The sequence below is a fragment of the Asparagus officinalis genome, chromosome 4 (assembly GCF_001876935.1).
Source record: "Asparagus officinalis chromosome 4, Aspof.V1, whole genome shotgun sequence".
Lineage (NCBI taxonomy): Eukaryota > Viridiplantae > Streptophyta > Magnoliopsida > Asparagales > Asparagaceae > Asparagus > Asparagus officinalis.
This window is the reverse complement of record NC_033797.1, coordinates 54,544,774-54,561,821: the sequence shown is the minus strand read 5'-3', so window position 1 is coordinate 54,561,821 and position 17,048 is coordinate 54,544,774. Positions and strand designations below refer to the sequence as shown.

The 17,048-nt window shown below is 40.2% G+C and overlaps 1 protein-coding gene across 1 annotated transcript; it reads left to right on the top strand.

Annotated features, from left to right (window-relative positions):
• LOC109837471 (dihydropyrimidine dehydrogenase (NADP(+)), chloroplastic-like) lies at positions 2,362 to 16,767 on the top strand. The gene is made up of 2 exons (XM_020405730.1): positions 2,362 to 2,503; positions 16,413 to 16,767. The coding sequence occupies exons 1-2, from the start codon at positions 2,377 to 2,379 to the stop codon at positions 16,661 to 16,663; spliced, it is 378 nt and encodes a 125-aa protein (XP_020261319.1). The 5' UTR covers positions 2,362 to 2,376; the 3' UTR covers positions 16,664 to 16,767.

The window sequence follows — 17,048 nt, the reverse complement described above, 5'->3', positions numbered from 1 at the left end:
GCTCTAACTCACCACGTGTTAGTTCTAACTCACCGCGTGTTAGTTCTAATGCACCACGTATTAGTTCTAGTTCTAATTCATGACTCTTGGGCTCTTGTGTTAGTTCTAACTCACCGTGTGTTAGTTTTAACTCATCACATATTAGGTCTAGTTCTAATTCATGACTCTTGGGTTCTTGGGTTAGCTCTAACTCACCGCGTGTTAGTTCTAACTCATCGCGTGTTAGTTCTAACTCATCGCGTGTTAGTTCTAGTTCTAATTCATAGCTGTTGGACTCTTGTGTTAGCTCTAACTTACTGCGTGTTAGTGCTAATTCACCGTGTGTTAGTTCTAACTCACTGCATGTTAGTTCTAGTTCTAATTCATGGCTCTTGGGCTATTGTGTTAGTTCTAACTCACCGCATGTTAGTTCTAACTCACCGCATGTTAGTTCTAACTCACCGCGTGTTAGTTCTAACTCACCGCGTGTTAGTTCTAACTCACCTCGTGTTAGTTCTACTTCTAATTCATGGCTCTTGGGTTCTTGTGTTAGCCATCAATAAAAAGATGAAAGAACATGACAACTAAATAAATATGGCCACTTCAGAAGCTACTGCAGATGATCACTGCATGGTCTTGCATGAGCTGGGGTCCTGGGGACCCATCCAAACAACAGGATAAAAGGGAGAAATTTTCATGTATAGAGATATCACGACCACAATACATTATAGAAGCACACAGACAATTACTTGTAAAAATAAAACCATCAAAGAGAGATACGAACATAGAAATATACTTGAATTTTTTTTTAAACTGTGTCAGATCTTCTTCCTTTTATAATATGGTTTGTTATGATGTTACCAAGAAAATGAACAATACTCAGCCTTCTCAGCTCATACACAGGCACAAGTGGAAAACAAAATTAGATAAAAAGAGGGTGAAAACTTCAAAAAAAGAAAAGCTAGAAGATAAAAATCTATGTCAACTACGGAGCTCGCAATCTTCTAGGTAAAATTGTCTTAGCTCTTTGAATTCTGCATCTTCTTCTCAACAGCGAGCGCTGATGCTCTGTACCATGTTGCAGCCGCCATGGCTCCAGGGTCGGGTACAAAAGCTAGCATATCAGGTGAGACATAAGATGATCGGCCAGCCTGCATTTAAGGCACAATAGAGTTTAGAAGATGGAAACAAACAAGTCTAGATACAAATTAGAACTAGAACTAACACGCGGTGAGTTAGAACTAACACGCGGTGAGTTAGAACTAACACAAGAGCCATGAGTTAGAACTAGAACTAACATGCGGTGAGTTAAAACTAACACAAGAGCCATGAATTAGAACTAGAACTAACACGCGGTGAGTTAGAACTAACACAAGAGCCCAAGAGCAATGAATTAAAACTAGAATTATTTTGATCAAAAGTAACGTTATGGGATCCTCAAAAGTAGCGTTAGGGTCATAAATCTCAAAGTCTTTAGCTGTAGCTCGTGACTCATATCTTGAAAAAAACAAAATTACCAATTATTTTGATCAAAAAATTTAAAAGAAAGGAAAAAAAAAAAGAAAGAGTAGGACTTACAAGTTCAGAATGTGAGGGATGATGGTATGAGAGAGGCCTTGGGGTTTATGAGATCTTGAGTCATCAGGATTCTTGTTGCTCTGCTCAGATTTCAATTGATCCTCCATTGAAAAATTCTGATTCAATATTATTTGAGAGGAAAATATAAACAAGAGAGAGATAAATATTTATAGAACCTTTCAGGGGGTGAGAGCAGGAAAACTTAAGAAGCGAAGTTGTGCGGTGTGACGACGGCGAACTCGAGGGCAAGGCGGAGAGCGGCAGCAACGAACTCCGGCGTAGTCGAGGGCGAGGCGGCGAGCGACGGCGAGCTACGACGATGAGGTCGGGCGGAGGAGAGGAGGGGAGGCGACGGCGAACTCGAGGGGACGTTTGGGGGCATGGGCGGAGGCGACGATGGCGAGGAGGGCGAGGGCCAGGGCGACGAGCTTGAGAAAGCTCTTGGTTTTAGAGAGAGAGAGAGAGAGAGAGAGAGAGAGAGAGAGAGAGAGAGAGAGTTGGGTTTGAGGGATTGAGGAGAGAGGATATTATTATTTTAGGGATTTTAGTTTAGTTGGCATGTAATAATTGCTAAAAAAGCTGCAGCATAAAATATCACATTTTAAGGGGCTGCACCACATGGGGAAAGTTGAAGGGGGTTACAGCACATGAAGTTTCTGCTTTTGGGGCCTGAACACATTTTCACCTTTAAACATTACAATATTAAAGTTTTAAAAATTTCAAATAAGATTGTGACATTTTCCCATTTAAAACTAAAATTATTAAGGGGGAGAGGTGAAAAAGCCCAATGTGATAGGATTAGAGGATAATGTTGCCAATATGGAAGATGTAAGGGTTATATGTGAAATCCCCGTTAAAAAATTGAGAAACAAAAGAAAAAAGAGGTCTGGGAAAAGGGTGGGGAGAGAGAGTAATAGCAAACTACGAGCTAATGTATCAATCCGAGGTAATCATTCCTATTTTCCCTCCTTTTTATATAAGAGGAGAATTCTGTTTAAAATCCAATTTTTTGTCTTGATCATGTACGGTTTTGATTTATATCTTCATTCTTGCCTCAATTGCAAGTGGGTATCGAAATAATCATAATAATCATAATAATCATAATAATTAATGAGACTTTTTTCACGAAATTTTTTGCCTTTTCGTCTCCCATTTTGGGTTGACAGTTGATTAATTATTTTATTTTGGATATAACCCTGTTCGCTGTATCCTAAACCCTAGAAATTGCGTGAATTCACCAGTAATTAATAGTGAAATTCTATATTGACAGGTCTAGTGATTGTTGTAACTATTAGATTTTGCCTTTTGAATTAGCTAGTAACTTGATCTCTGTTAGGGACTTGGGTAGTATGGGCTGCCAGCTGCCTAAAGTCCCCCATCGAGTAAAATGAAAAATTTGATGGGTATTTAAGTAGCTTGGTTCTTCCTCCTTAACAGCTAGCTTTTAAGGGTGAGTTCCCCAAGTTGCTTGGATCCTAACAATTGGTATCAGAGTTGGTTGTCGGCGTCACGAAAAGGGCTACTTGTGGAGGGGCTGACCGGAAAGGCCTGGTGAAGCAACGCCGAGTGAAGCATTATAGAGTGCAGCCGCCGGGACGTTGGCTCTCAGGGGCGGTGCTATGTTAGGGACTTGGGTAGTATGGGCTGCCTAAAGTTCCACATCGAGTAAAATGGAAAACTTGATGGGGTATTTAAGTAGCTTGGTTCTTCCCCTTTAACAGCTAGCTTTTAAGGGTGGGTTCCCTAAGTTGGTTGGATCCTAACAATCTCGGCGGTGTGGGCAAGAAAGGTTTAGTGATAGAAATCTTCAGCCATGGCGTGCCGAGGGTGCCTTGAGTGGCTTCTGAAGCTTCTCAATTTTCTCTTGACGGTCTCTAGATTGGCCATGGTGGGGTATGGAATTTATTTGTTGGTGGAATGGAATAAGATTTCTGGTGGTGGTGGTGATCCGATCTCGCCGATCAGCAATAATTCGGAAATTATGCAACTTAGTCGGCCACTGCTTCTGGCTGTATCACTGTCGGAGAGTATTCTTGATAAGCTCCCAAAAACTTGGTATGCTTCTTCGTTTCGATTAATTTTCGTACATATGTTCAATTGGTGTATAATTTGTTCTGTGAGGCAATGTGCTTTTAACCGTTAAAAAAAATGAAAAAAGAATGAAGCAAATGAAATATCGGTTTTGCAAGGGTTTCTAAATCAGTTCTTTTTTTTTGGTCGGTGGCGAATTAAATCAGTTCCTACATGTTCTAAATGTTGCAGTTATTGATCAGCCAACTCTATAATCTATATCTCTATCAAGTCATGTGTCTCGTTAAGTTTCAAGCTGATTTAGTTTCTATCATCTCCTTCGTGGTTCCTTCTATTTTCCACTTTCACAACTCTTTCAAGTCCAACCTTCTAAACCCTTTACCTTTCTTTCTGTTTAACAACTTAAGTATCTCTCTCTTAGTAATGCTTCGTATTTCTGGCAATTTTGACTATTCGTTGGATTATCAGCATAGACTGCCAGTTTCTATTGTTGGTCTGGCTTGTATGTACAGCTTCCTGCATTAAGTTCTCTGTGTATTGACTTTAAGGAGCTCAGGATATGTAATGTTGTGCGCCCTATGAGTTCTTATCTATATCTTAAAGCCATTGTAGGATGTTAGAGAAAATTGGTTATTTACATTGTCATTAGAAATTTGTATTTATTGCCATTAGGAATTGCTGAGTTATTAGTTGAATTAGTCCTAAGAATTGATTAGGCTATCTTATGAAATCATTGCTGCTTATTAGGGCTGTGCAAACGGTCGGTCGGTTCGGTTTTTATTAAATTTTGAACAACCGAACCAAACCGCCCATTATTCAAAACCGATTCGAACTGTTGCAAGTCGGTTCGGTGTGGTTCGGTTTGGTTTGTTCGGTTCTAAGCAATTCAATGCAGACTAGAAAGGACGCATGCAAACCACATACATATATTTAACTTCATAATGTGAAAATTTAACTTACTTCATGCTACTACATGTACATGGCATCTCTATGAAAATTGAAAAACCTACACAGAACCTCAACTCCTTGCTTAAACTGTCAGTGCACAACACTAGAAGAAGAATGCAGCCAAGCGCTAGCCATAACAAATCTCCAACCATGTTAGTTCTTCAACCATTCTTCCTTCTACTTCCCATTCCCATTTAAGATGTCAAACCTAGAGTAAACAAAGAACACTATAGCCAGTACGGCAGTACCACGCTGATGAAAATTACTAGACTTCTCCACTTACCAAGGTTGAAAATCAAGATACATTCCATTATGATTAGACCAACATGGTTCTTCTCACCTCAAAGATCTACTACCGAAATAACATTCAACTTCTAAATAACCTTGTAAAGACGAACTCCACATTGAGTAATTAAGTAGGGATATATACAAAGAGTATATGTACAACAACCAAACCCAGATTTGAGTTTTGCCACAAAGGTATTATACTATTATGTAGATTTGGCATCCAATGTGTTCTCACATACAATTTTCCCATCTTGTGAAGCCAATACAACACCTCCAGAGGTGCAAATAAGTTGAAATACAAGATATGATTAACAAAAAGTTCATTATATTAACTAAAAAATCATCTACTTCTCACAATCTACAATATTTAAGAAATGCATGCACGCAAGAAAGATTTTTATTACTCTCCCTGTAGCACCATCCTAAGTACAACATTTCTATACCACTTGATTACCTCGAATATATTTCGATTCCAAATAGCATACAGGGGAAAATCATTACATGTGTTCTTCCATGAAAGCTCTTACAAACAAGGTTTTAAATGTCGGATGTCGGGTTCATGTCGGACGGCTAAAATTCATATCGGATAGCGGAAATCGGGGATATATCGGGGGACATGAACTAAATATCGGATTGTCATAACGGGTGGTGTGCATATATATAATATCATGTTCTAAATATAATCTAAGCATTCCTAAATTCAATATAAGCATACTTTATAAATTCTAGAAGCGACGCCTACGATCGGTGGATTCCGACGTCACAGGGAGGCAGTGCCGGCGACGGGACGTTACAGGGAGGTAGTGCTGGGGCTCTTCTTCTTCTTCTTCTTCTTCATCTGCTTGGGATCCTTCGGATGAGTCACCGACCACCTTCTTCCCTTTATCCTGACGACGTGATACCCTGCCACCCTCGGGTTCGATTGGGTTTCGGATTTCCGGACGCAACGGGAGATGGACGATAGGGGGCCGAGATGGAGGTGGGGGAAGGACGTCGTCGTTCACGAAATGAGTGATAGGTTCTCAAGTCCGCTGCAGCCCTAATTTTTCTCTTTTCTTTCTATCAGGTTCATAAGAAACCCTTAAACATAAGAATGTGTCAAATGAGTTTGGGTTTTTATCATTAAACTCATACTTGATAACAAAAAATAAATCTAAAAAAGGCCATATTGGCCGATTTTTCAAAGCTGAAAAATCGATCAATATGCCCGATATGACCCCGATATTTTCGATTTGACCTTAAAAACCGACATACGAGTTGAAAACACCTATGTCGTATCGTTCAAGCCCTCAAACCGATATGTCGGCCGACATTTAAAACCTTACAAATATGTGATTGTTGGTTCAATTGGCTTACCCAAATCTGAAAGATAAACAAATAATAAATTAATAAAAAATTAAATCATTTAACATACAAAAACATAAATGGTAAATACCTATGTCTTAACTTCTCAAGAGCATCCAAATCTTCTTCAAAGCAAATTTTGCTTGAACCCGGCGTAGCCAACAAGTTTCGAGCCAATCAGAAGTGCATACTAGGGATTGTACCATTCTCAGAGTCAATGAACTCCTAAATGGATCAAGTACTCGGCCACCTATATTAAATGCAGACTCAGAAACAACTGTAGAGATTAGAACAATCAATACATCACGAACCATCCAAGAGAGAATTGGGAACCTTGCACTATTAACTTTCCAATAAGCTAAAATATCAAAGTTACTTTGATCGGCTTTAACATCCTCGCTTAGAAATCTTTCCAACTCTGATTTTGTTTCGGCACTTCCTTTTGTGGCTTTCAACTTTTTAGACCAACTTCTTACATCGGTTATTTGATTAACATCATCATTGTCAATATTATTAGATGAAACACCAATTGATTGCCCACTTGCATCTATTTCAATTCTATATTTAATTTTAGTTCCATATTAGATAAAAATGTAGGAAAAACATAAAAGTCATGACCCAGTTTTAACTTGAAAAAAAGGAAATGAACATTTTGAGAAAAGACATATTCCTATTCCTGTGGAGAAATCAGAAAAACCAGATTTTCTGGCATAAGTCGACTCATGCACAAGGCTAAGTCGACTTATGGTAAGTCAACTTGTCAATGTGCACAAGTCGACTTACGATCTGCACTGGAGTTGTGTTTTTTCTCTCTGCCAAGTCGACTTATCAGGCCTGATAAGTCGACTTATGAAGTGGTCTCCAGTTGCTGTTTTTTCTCTCTGCCAAGTCGACTTATGCTGTCTGTTAAGTCGACTTACGATGGGCTTTTTGCATAATCAGGTTTCCTGTTTGCAGTCTGATTGGGTTTTTGTTTTGATATAAATAGGGAAATGATTTGTTAGGGTTTTTTTATCAGAGATTGAGGAATCTTTTGAGCATTGTGAGAGGGAGATATTATGAGCAAGGTGAGATCTTTGGTTGAAGGTTAGTTTGAGAGTTTTGTAATTCTTTGTACTCTCCTTGAATTAGTGAAATCTCCCCATCCTCTCCCCGTGGACGTAGGCAAGTTGCCGAACCACGTATATCTCTGTGTTTGGTTTGATTTGTCGTAATTGACTTGATTTGTGTAAGAGTGTGGCTTTCTTCTTCCGTGATCACAAGTTCGTTGTGTGTGCGTGCAACGCTTCCGCATAGGCGCGCGACAAGTGGTATCAGAGCTCAGATTTCAGACTTGGGGTTTTGGATTAGGTGGAGGAAGATTCAGTTGGAAGCTTGGTTCTTGGAGTTCTAGGCTTTGGTGGAGTTAGGGTTTGAAGTTACGGTTGAAGATCTCGCTTTCCTCGTGTGATTAGGAGTTTTATTTGGAATCGAATCTAGGGTTCAGTTGGGTAATTTCTTATTCTTTTCAAAGTTTGGATCTTTCTCTACAATTTGAAATTTATGATTATGGGTGAAGAAGTTAGTGAAAGCAGCAAGATGACAGACACAGTTCAAGTGGGTTTTCAGAATACTAAGATTCGTGTAGTGAAATATGACGGAAAGATAAATTTTGATTTGTGGATGAACGACGTACAAGATGCGCTCAATACTCAAAATCTGAAGGAGACCATCATGATCGATGTGAGGCCACCTAAATATGAAGAGGCGATATGGGAAAAGATGAATCGAAATGCTTGCGGGGTGATCAGGTCCTGTTTGGAACAGGAGCTGAAATACGATGTGATTGGGGTGACGTCTGCAATGAAGATGTGGGAGATTCTCAACAACAAGTATCTCACGAAAAGTGTTGAGAACAGGTTGCACTTGTTGCAAAGATTATTCAGATTTCAGATGTCCAGAGGCACCTCGCTTGCGGCTCATGTGAACAACTACACTAAGTTATTGTCGGACTTGGCGAACATGGATGAAAAGATCACAGATGAGTACAAGGCTATTATTCTTTTGGGCTCCTTACCGGATGAGAAGTATGATACCTTCCAGATGAGTACAAGGCTATTATTCTTTTGGGCTCCTTACCGGATGAGAAGTATGATACCTTCGTGCTTACGTTGCTGAACGGGAGATCTTCTATCACTTATAGTGAAGTGACTAACGCATTAACGAACTATGATTTGAGGAGGAAGGATAAGAAGACTTCTCGCGCTAGTATTTCAGGAGAGGCCTTATCGACGAGAGGTAGAAGCTCATATCAGAAAGGTGGAAATAGAGGGAGGTCAAAGTCAAGAGGTCGTCACCAGCTTGGAAAGAACTAATGTGCATTCTGCAAAAAGCAGGGACATTGGAAGAGAGACTGTCCGAAAGTCAAAGAAAAGGAGAAAGCAAGAATAATGGCCCGAATGCCAATGATGTGAATGTTACGAAAGGCGATGATTCTGATGATTCGAGCTTTTCTCTTTTGATTACTCCGTATGTGAGCCATTTGGATGCATCGGAGTGGATGCTTGATTCTGGCGCTACTTATCATGTGACTCCTAGGCGAGATTGATTTTCATCATTTGAGAGACTCGATGGGGGTGTTGTTGTCATGGGAAATGATCAATCCTGTGGCGTTTGTGGTCAATCCTATGACGTTTGTGGGATAGGTACTGTGAGGATTCGGATGCACGATGGAGTAGTCCGTGGGTTGAAGGAGGTGAGATTCGTTCCTCAACTTAAGAAGAATCTTATCTCAGTTGGGGCTTTGGAGGCGAAGGGATTCAGGGTGACCTTTGAGGATGCTATAGCGAAGGTTACTAATGGATCTTTGGTGGTGATGAAGGGAGTCCGCAGTCATAATTTATACTATCTGAAGGGGAGCACCGAGATTGGCCAGGTTGCTTCGGCTATTTCAGATACGGACATGAGCAGACTTTGGCATTACAGGTTAGTGCACACAGGAGAGAAGTCACTGCAGGCTTTGTGCAAGCAGGGGCTATTGAAGGGAGCCAAGAGTGGACACAGATGTTCTGTGAGCACTGTGTTCTTAGCAAAAAGACGAAAGCGAAGTTCGAGACGGTCATTCATAGGACGAGGGGCATCTTGGACTACGTGCACACAGATATTTGGGGTCCTACCAAGACGGCATCACTTGGTGATCGACATTAGTTCGTCATATTTGTTGATGACTATTCTAGGTGTTGTTGGGTGTACACCATGAAGCATAAGAGTGAAGTCCTAGATTTGTTTGTGGAGTGAAAGAAGAGATTGGAACTACAGACTGGGAGAAAGATCAAGACGTTGCGATCCGACAACGGCGGCGAATATACTTCAGACCCCTTTCAGCAACTATGTCGAGACGAGGGCATAGAGAGGCACTTCATAGTTAGTCATACACCGCAACAGAATGGGGTGACGGAGAGATTGAATCGGTCTTTGCTGGAGAAGATTCGATGTTTATTGGCGCATAGTGGTTTGGAGAAGATCTTTTGGGCTGAGGTACTTTCTTATGCGAGCCACCTCATTAATAGGCTGCATTTATCTGCGATTGAGGGGAAGACCCCTATGGAGATGTGGTCGGGAGAGACAGCACATGACTATGACCAGCTTAAGGTATTTAGTTGCCCTGCATATTATCATGTTAAAACTAATAAGTTGGTACCTCAAGCTAGGAAGACCATATTTGTAGGATTCAAGCGTGGTGTCAAGGGATACAAGCTTTGGGATCCAGTTGATAAGAAGATTGTGTTGAGTAGGAACGTCACATTCGATGAGGCTTCTATCTTGAAGCTTCCCAGCTCTCATCAGGTAGAGAGCGACCCGACAGAGGAGATATCGTAGGTGGTGGAGATTGATGCAGCTCCACATAGTCTAAATAGTGCATTATCCATTAGAGTGCCGACTGAGGTGACGCCAGGCGAGCACGACGGTGATGCGGAGGATACGGGTACTCATGAGCATGATCAAGGACCGACGGCTTAGGTTCAGGATTCTATTGCGGCACAGAGACAGATGAGAGACATACGGGTGCCAGCACGATATGCCGACACAGTTGCATATGCACTTCCGGTGGAGAGTATCGATGAGATGGTGCCTACTACATTCAGAGAGGCCGAGCAGAGTTCGGAGGCTGATTCGTGACAGGTGGCTATGCAGGAGGAGATGGAGTCCCTTCATAAGAACGATATATGGGAGCTTGTTGAGCTTCCAAAGGGGCGGAAGGCGATTGGGTGCAAGTGGGTGTACACGAAGAAGGAGGGCATTGAGGGCACTCCAGTGAGATTCAAGGCTAGGTTGGTTGCGAAGGGCTATGCACAGGAGGAAGGTATTGATTACAATGAGGTTTTTTATCCGGTGGTAAAGCACTATTCGATTCGGATTTTGCTAGCTTTGGTGGCAGAGTATGGTTTGGAGTTAGATCAGTTGGATGTGAAGACGACATTTCTTCATGGTGACTTTGATGAAGAAATATATATGACTCAGCCATTGGGATTCCGAGCTGTAGGGAAAGATAAGTTGGTTTGCAGGCTAAAGAAATCGCTATACGGTTTGAAGCAGTCTCCTCGACAGTGGTATAGGCGATTTGATGGTTTTATGCTTGGTCATTCGTACACTCGGAGCCAGTTTGATCTTTCCGTGTATTTTCGCAAGTTGAGAGGAGGTGCGTACATTTATTTGTTGCTTTATGTCGATGACATGTTGGTTACCTCTAGTTCCAGGTCAGCTATAGATGAGTTGAAAGTTCAGCTTTCGAATGAGTTTGAGATGAAGGACTTGGACGAGACGAAGCGTATTTTAGGGATGGAGATCGGCAGAGACAAGAAGAAGGATAGGATTTGTTTGACACAGGTGGCTTATTTGAAGAAGATTCTACAGTGATTCCATATTAGCATGGATACGAAGCCAGTTGGTGTACCGTTGGGAGCCCATTTAAAGCTTTCAGCTGGCCTTTCACTGAAGTCAGTTGAAGACCGTGAGTTAATGTCGAAGACTCCATATGCGAGCGCAGTTGGGAGCTTGATGTACGCGATGGTATGTACGAGGCCGGATTTGTCACAGGCAGTGAGCATGGTGTCGAGATACATGCACGATCCAGGAGTGGGTCATTGGGATGTTGTGAGATGGATTTTGAGGTACATTCTAGGTACGCTCAATGTTGGTTTGGTTTATGAGCGGGACACTACAGGTGGGCAGCTATGCATTGGCTATGTTGATTCGGATTATGCTGGGGATTTGGATAAGCGCCGGTCTATGACGGGGTATGTGTTCACTTTGACCTGTGCGCCGGTGTGTTAGAGATGCACTTTACAGTCTACGGTGGCTTTGTCTACGACGGAGGCAGAGTATATGGCAGTTACGGAGGCTGTGAAGGAGGCTATTTGGCTTCGAGGATTTTTGGAGGAACTTGGTATATCGCAGAGGTCCGTCATTATTCATTGTGATAGCATGAGTGCTATCTATTTGATGAATAATCAGGTTTTTCATGCGCGGACGAAGCACATTGATGTTCGTTATCACTTCGTTCGAGATGTTCTTGAAGATGGCGATGTGGAGATTGTGAAGGTCCACACGAAGGATAATCCGGCGGATATGCTCACAAAGGTGGTTCCGAGCAACAAGTTTGATCATTGCAGAAACTTGTTGAATATTTGTGATTGTTGAGGCCGTTAGCGGCCATTTGGATGAACTACGGGCGGCTTGATCCCTTGGGAGAGGGGGTACGTAGGCAACCATGGTGGTGCAGCCGTATTTGGAGAGACGACACATTGATGCTCTTGGTTTGGTGTCGGCTCATTTTTGGCAAAATTCGCCGAGGTGGAGAACTGTGGAGAAATCAGAAAAACCAGATTTTCTGGCATAAGTCGACTCATGCACAAGGCTAAGTTGACTTATGGTAAGTCGACTTGTCAGTGTGCACAAGTCGACTTACGATCTGCACTGGAGTTGTGTTTTTTTCTCTCTGCCAAGTCGACTTATCAGGCCTGATAAGTCGACTTATGAAGTGGTCTCCAGATGCTGTTTTTTCTCTCTGCCAAGTCGACTTATGCTGTCTGTTAAGTCGACTTACGATGGGTTTTTTGCATAATCAAGTTTCCTGTTTGTAGTCTGATTGGGTTTTTGTTTTGATATAAATAGGAAAACGATTTGTTAGGGTTTTTTATCAGAGATTGAGGAATCTTTTGAGCATTGTGAGAGGGAGATATTGTGAGCAATGTGAGATCTTTGGTTGAGGGTTAGTTTGAGAGTTTTGTAATCCTTTGTACTCTCCTTGAATTAGTGAAATCTCCACATCCTCTCCCCGTGGACGTAGGCAAGTTGCCGAACCACGTATATCTCTGTGTTTGGTTTGATTTGTCGTAATTGGCTTGATTTGTGTAAGAGTGTGACTTTCTTCTTCCGTGATCACAAGTTCGTTGTGTGTGCGTGCAACGCTTCCGCATAGGCGCGCGACAATTCCTCAGTTTGGTATTGCAAAACTTCATTAGAATTTTGTATAAAAAAACCAGTGGTGAGAATATCACTTTCAATATACAACTTGAATTACAAACAGTGGCCTAATTCAAGCGGTACGTACACCTAATTGTTGAATGATTTCACCGATTATTTACTTACTGATTATTTACTTGCCCAACTGCTATGAGGATCACAACGATTTTGCTTTGGAGCCAATTATGTACACTTCAACAAAAATACCAAATACAAATCACAACATTCATCAAGGTACACCACTTACAATATATAATCTTTTTTCTAAAACTGAAATCGTGTCAGTCTTGTTTCTAAAACTAAAATTGATACAAGATATTATGTACCACTTATAATATACAATCTTGTTCCTAAAACTGAAATTGCATCAATCTTGCTGCTACAAATATAAAGTATGAATCCACAACTTCTAGCAATGTACACCACTTCTAATATATTGTATGAATCCAACAACTTTTATGAAAACAACCACATAGACAACTGGAAATCTAAAAAATAAAAGTTATCACTTAAAATTGAAAATATCACCATCAGTGTGTATGAAGAATAACCAGTTTACAGAGTGTAAATCTAAAAAATCATATCCAGATAATTTTTAGTGTGTATGAAGAACTGCCAGTATTGATCTTGTACATGTAATTTTCAATGAAATGAAGAAGATTAGCATAGATTCAAAATTAGGGTTTTTAGTTTATACCTTCACTACAGGTGCGTATGTCCCCAAAGCCGGAGATGGATCCTAAGGAGATGGTTCGGCCTCAGCCATGAAGACGATGATGAAATTTGAGTCAGTGGCTGAAGGAAATTTGAGTCAGTAACGAGGCGGCGAGTTAGAGGCGACGACGGTGAGTGAGAGAGAGGAAGTGCAGTTGGCAGCTGACAGCGGAGTGCCTAGTGCGGATCTGCGGAGTGCAGACAGAGAGAGAGGAAGTGCGGCTGGGGGGGGATGCGGAGTGCCGAGCGCGGAAGGCGGAACTGCAGAGTGCGGCGGACAAAGAGTGAGAGAGGAACTGAGGAAGAGGAAGTGCGGTTGGATTTAGGGTTTAGGTTAAGAACTTGAGATTTGAGGGAACGGATCGGGTTTCTAATGAGTACGTGTTAAAAATTAAAAGGTTATTAGTTGCGGTCGGTTCGGGCCGTTCAGGTTGAAAAGTTTTCAACCCGACCCAAACAGACCTATAAACAAAACCGACCTGAACTGCTAATTTCGGGTCGGTTCAGTCATTTTTTCGGTTTGGACCGAACCATGCACAACCCTACCCTATGCTTATTGCCCAAAAAAAGAATCTTGTTCCAGGTTAAAAGTCTGTGCAAGCATGTTACTAGTTGACTTAAAAATGTGCCTTTTCAGCTATTTTCCTGCATTCGATTGGATTGGTACTCTTGCACTATGCTCTTCCTACCGGTAGGAAATGGTTGCTACACACATCAACAGTTAGGATTTTCCAAATACAATTATCTAATTTTTATAGTGACTTGAATGAACTCTACGACAATCAGAAAAGGGAGGCCCATGACTGAGAACCATATTGCTGCATCCAAGAAACTGTTAAGCTCTGCAGAGGAGTTGACCCTGTAGCTTGTGTGACATTCCAACTTTTAAAGTAGTTTGCTGCGTGCTTACTGTAGGAGTGAAGAAGGGCACTCTGGGGTGAAAGAAAACTTTTATGTTTATTATGGTCCTAAAAGAGATTATTTTCCACCATCTGATTATTTTCTCCGTGAGTTTACATATAAAATTGTTGAAATATAGTATTACTCATGATTTCAAATACTTTTCCGGATCTTGTTTATTTTATGAATCTATATGGTATATGCTGCCTAAAATATCACCTGTACTAGCTTGTTGCATTTTGTTCTTCTGTTTCAAGTTCGCAGAGGTAGTTCATTTACCAACTGGTTGATGTCTTGCAGGTTCATCTACTTGTTCATTGGTATTGGAGTTATTCTGTTCGTAATATCTTTCTTTGGCTGTATTGGAGTGCTGCCTAACCATTTATAAATTAAAATTCTGAACAATCTAAAAGAAATTAAAACGAAGTTGAATTGTCATCCAATTGCACTGCGCAGATATAGGGAAATGCATTTAATAGCATAATCAGTTCGGTTTAAAAGTATTGTCGAGCGAGCGAGCTGTTGTGGTTTTGTTGGTTTTGTGTTCAGTTTGGTTATTTTTTGTATGTTGGTTGTGTTCAGGTTGGTTTGCAATGTTTTGTAGACTGGTTGTGAGCCATGTTGTGTAAGTGTTGTGAGCATGTTCAGGTTTTGGTATGTGTTGGCTTTGTCCTCTACGGCCGTTGTCTTGCAGGTAAAAATCTTTTTTGTATATTATATTTTAGTTCAATCATGTGGAATTAGGCTTTTTGTTTCACGTTTATTTCTTTTACTTCAATCATATGGTGTTTTTGACTTCTCGGGTACAAGATGGACAAGTTCAAGATAAACACTTTCTTTAGAAAGTGGGGCTGATAGCTTGACTTCTCAGGTGTTTTTTTAAATTAAAATTTAATCTTTTCAGAATTATTTAATTGGGTTGATGAGAGATCTTGTTGACAATGCAGTCATCATTTGTTCGATTAAGAATATTGATGACACATATTGTAGGTTTGTAGAAACTTGGTTCACTTCTTGTGCAACTTTGGTTATTCTTTGGTCTGTGAAACTATACATATTGATGACATCCTTGTCATTTTGCAGGAAAAGCGTGAGTATTCTTGAATTGGTACCTAATCTTTACATGGAACCATATCTTTTGTAGCATTCAAATTTAAAAAAAAAACATTTACAGGTTCATTTTGAAGCCAAAGTTTCATCTGAATAGAAATTCCAGGACAACGAAGCTTCCTTCAGATCTTCGATTGCATGGTCGATGCTTCCTTTCTCCTACTTACCTTAGAGTTATGCTCCATTGATTGAAAAAGGTTGTTTGATGAGCGGTTACACTTGAAGTCCTTTGCTTGAAGCTTAAGAATTGAAGTTAAATATCCAGTTTTTTACTAATAAATATACTAATTACCTCCTAAACTTTAAAAATGTCACTTTAATGCTCCATTGATTGAAAAAGGTTGTTTGATGGGTGCTGCAGTTGGGCAAGACTACGCATTGTTAGAGGAGGTATGTGGGGGGATAAACGAGAAAGCCACTGTATCTGTTTGGGCTAAGATGACTCCAAATATAACAGATATTACACAGGTTAGTCCCTTGTATCTTGTGCACTTCATATGAGCATCTCATGTATCATTTAATTTGGTTGATAGAAAAAGGCATGGTGATGTTGAATTTTTTACTTGTTGCATATTCTGACCTTAATCTGTTCAATTGAAATTCTCAAGCATTGACAAAAATTCTTCAGTAATTGGTGTTAATTTGGTTAAAGCATACATAGAAGACTTTAGAGAAGAATAGACTAGAGTGGCTTTGAAATCAGGATGTGAAGGAATTACAGCCATTAACACAATTTTGAGTGTAATGGGTATTGATTTGAATACATTACGTCCTGAACCTTGTGTTGACAGCCATTAACACAATTTTGAGTGTAATGGGTATTGATTTGAATACATTACGTCCTGAACCTTGTGTTGAAGGGTGAGTTGACGCAACTCAATAACATGGGTATTGATTTGAATACATTACGTCCTGAACCTTGTGTTGAAGGGTGAGTTGACGCAACTCAATAACATAGTAAGCAGTATTGGTTTCTTAGGATATTTTAATTTGTAACTAATTATTTTATTATGCAGGTTCTCCACTCCTGGGGGGATATTCTTCAAAGGAAATCCATCCTATTGCCCTTGGCAAAGTTATGCAAATTGCGAAAATGATGAAATCAGAATTTGATGGTAACAACTTATCACTTTCTGGCATCGGGGGAGTTGAGACTGGTGGCGATGCTACTGAATTCATTCTGCTTGGAGCAAATACTGTTCAAGTTAGGTTACATATGTTAGTTGATTTATTTGCATTTGAAGTTGAAGCCTTGATATTCTTATAGAATCATGTGTATTGTCTATTGTGAATATTTATAATCAAGGACAAATTTTCAAAACCATCCGGTTTTGAAATTTATTCTCAAAAATAGACCTTTTTCAACTTTAATTACAAAAACATGCCCAGTTGGATGAAATTGGGTCTGTTTTTGAAAAAAAAAAATTTCAAACTTCACGGGAGTTGAACTCCCGTGAAGTTTTTTCTCATAACAAAACTTCACGGGAGTTTAACTCCCGTGAAGTTTGAAATTTTTTTTTAAAAACAGACCCAGTTTCATCCAACTGGGTCTGTTTTTGTAATTAATATTAAAATAGGTCGTTTTTTATAAATAAATTTTAAAAAGGGATGATTTTGAAAATTTGTCCTTATAATCAATGTTTGATGTTTCA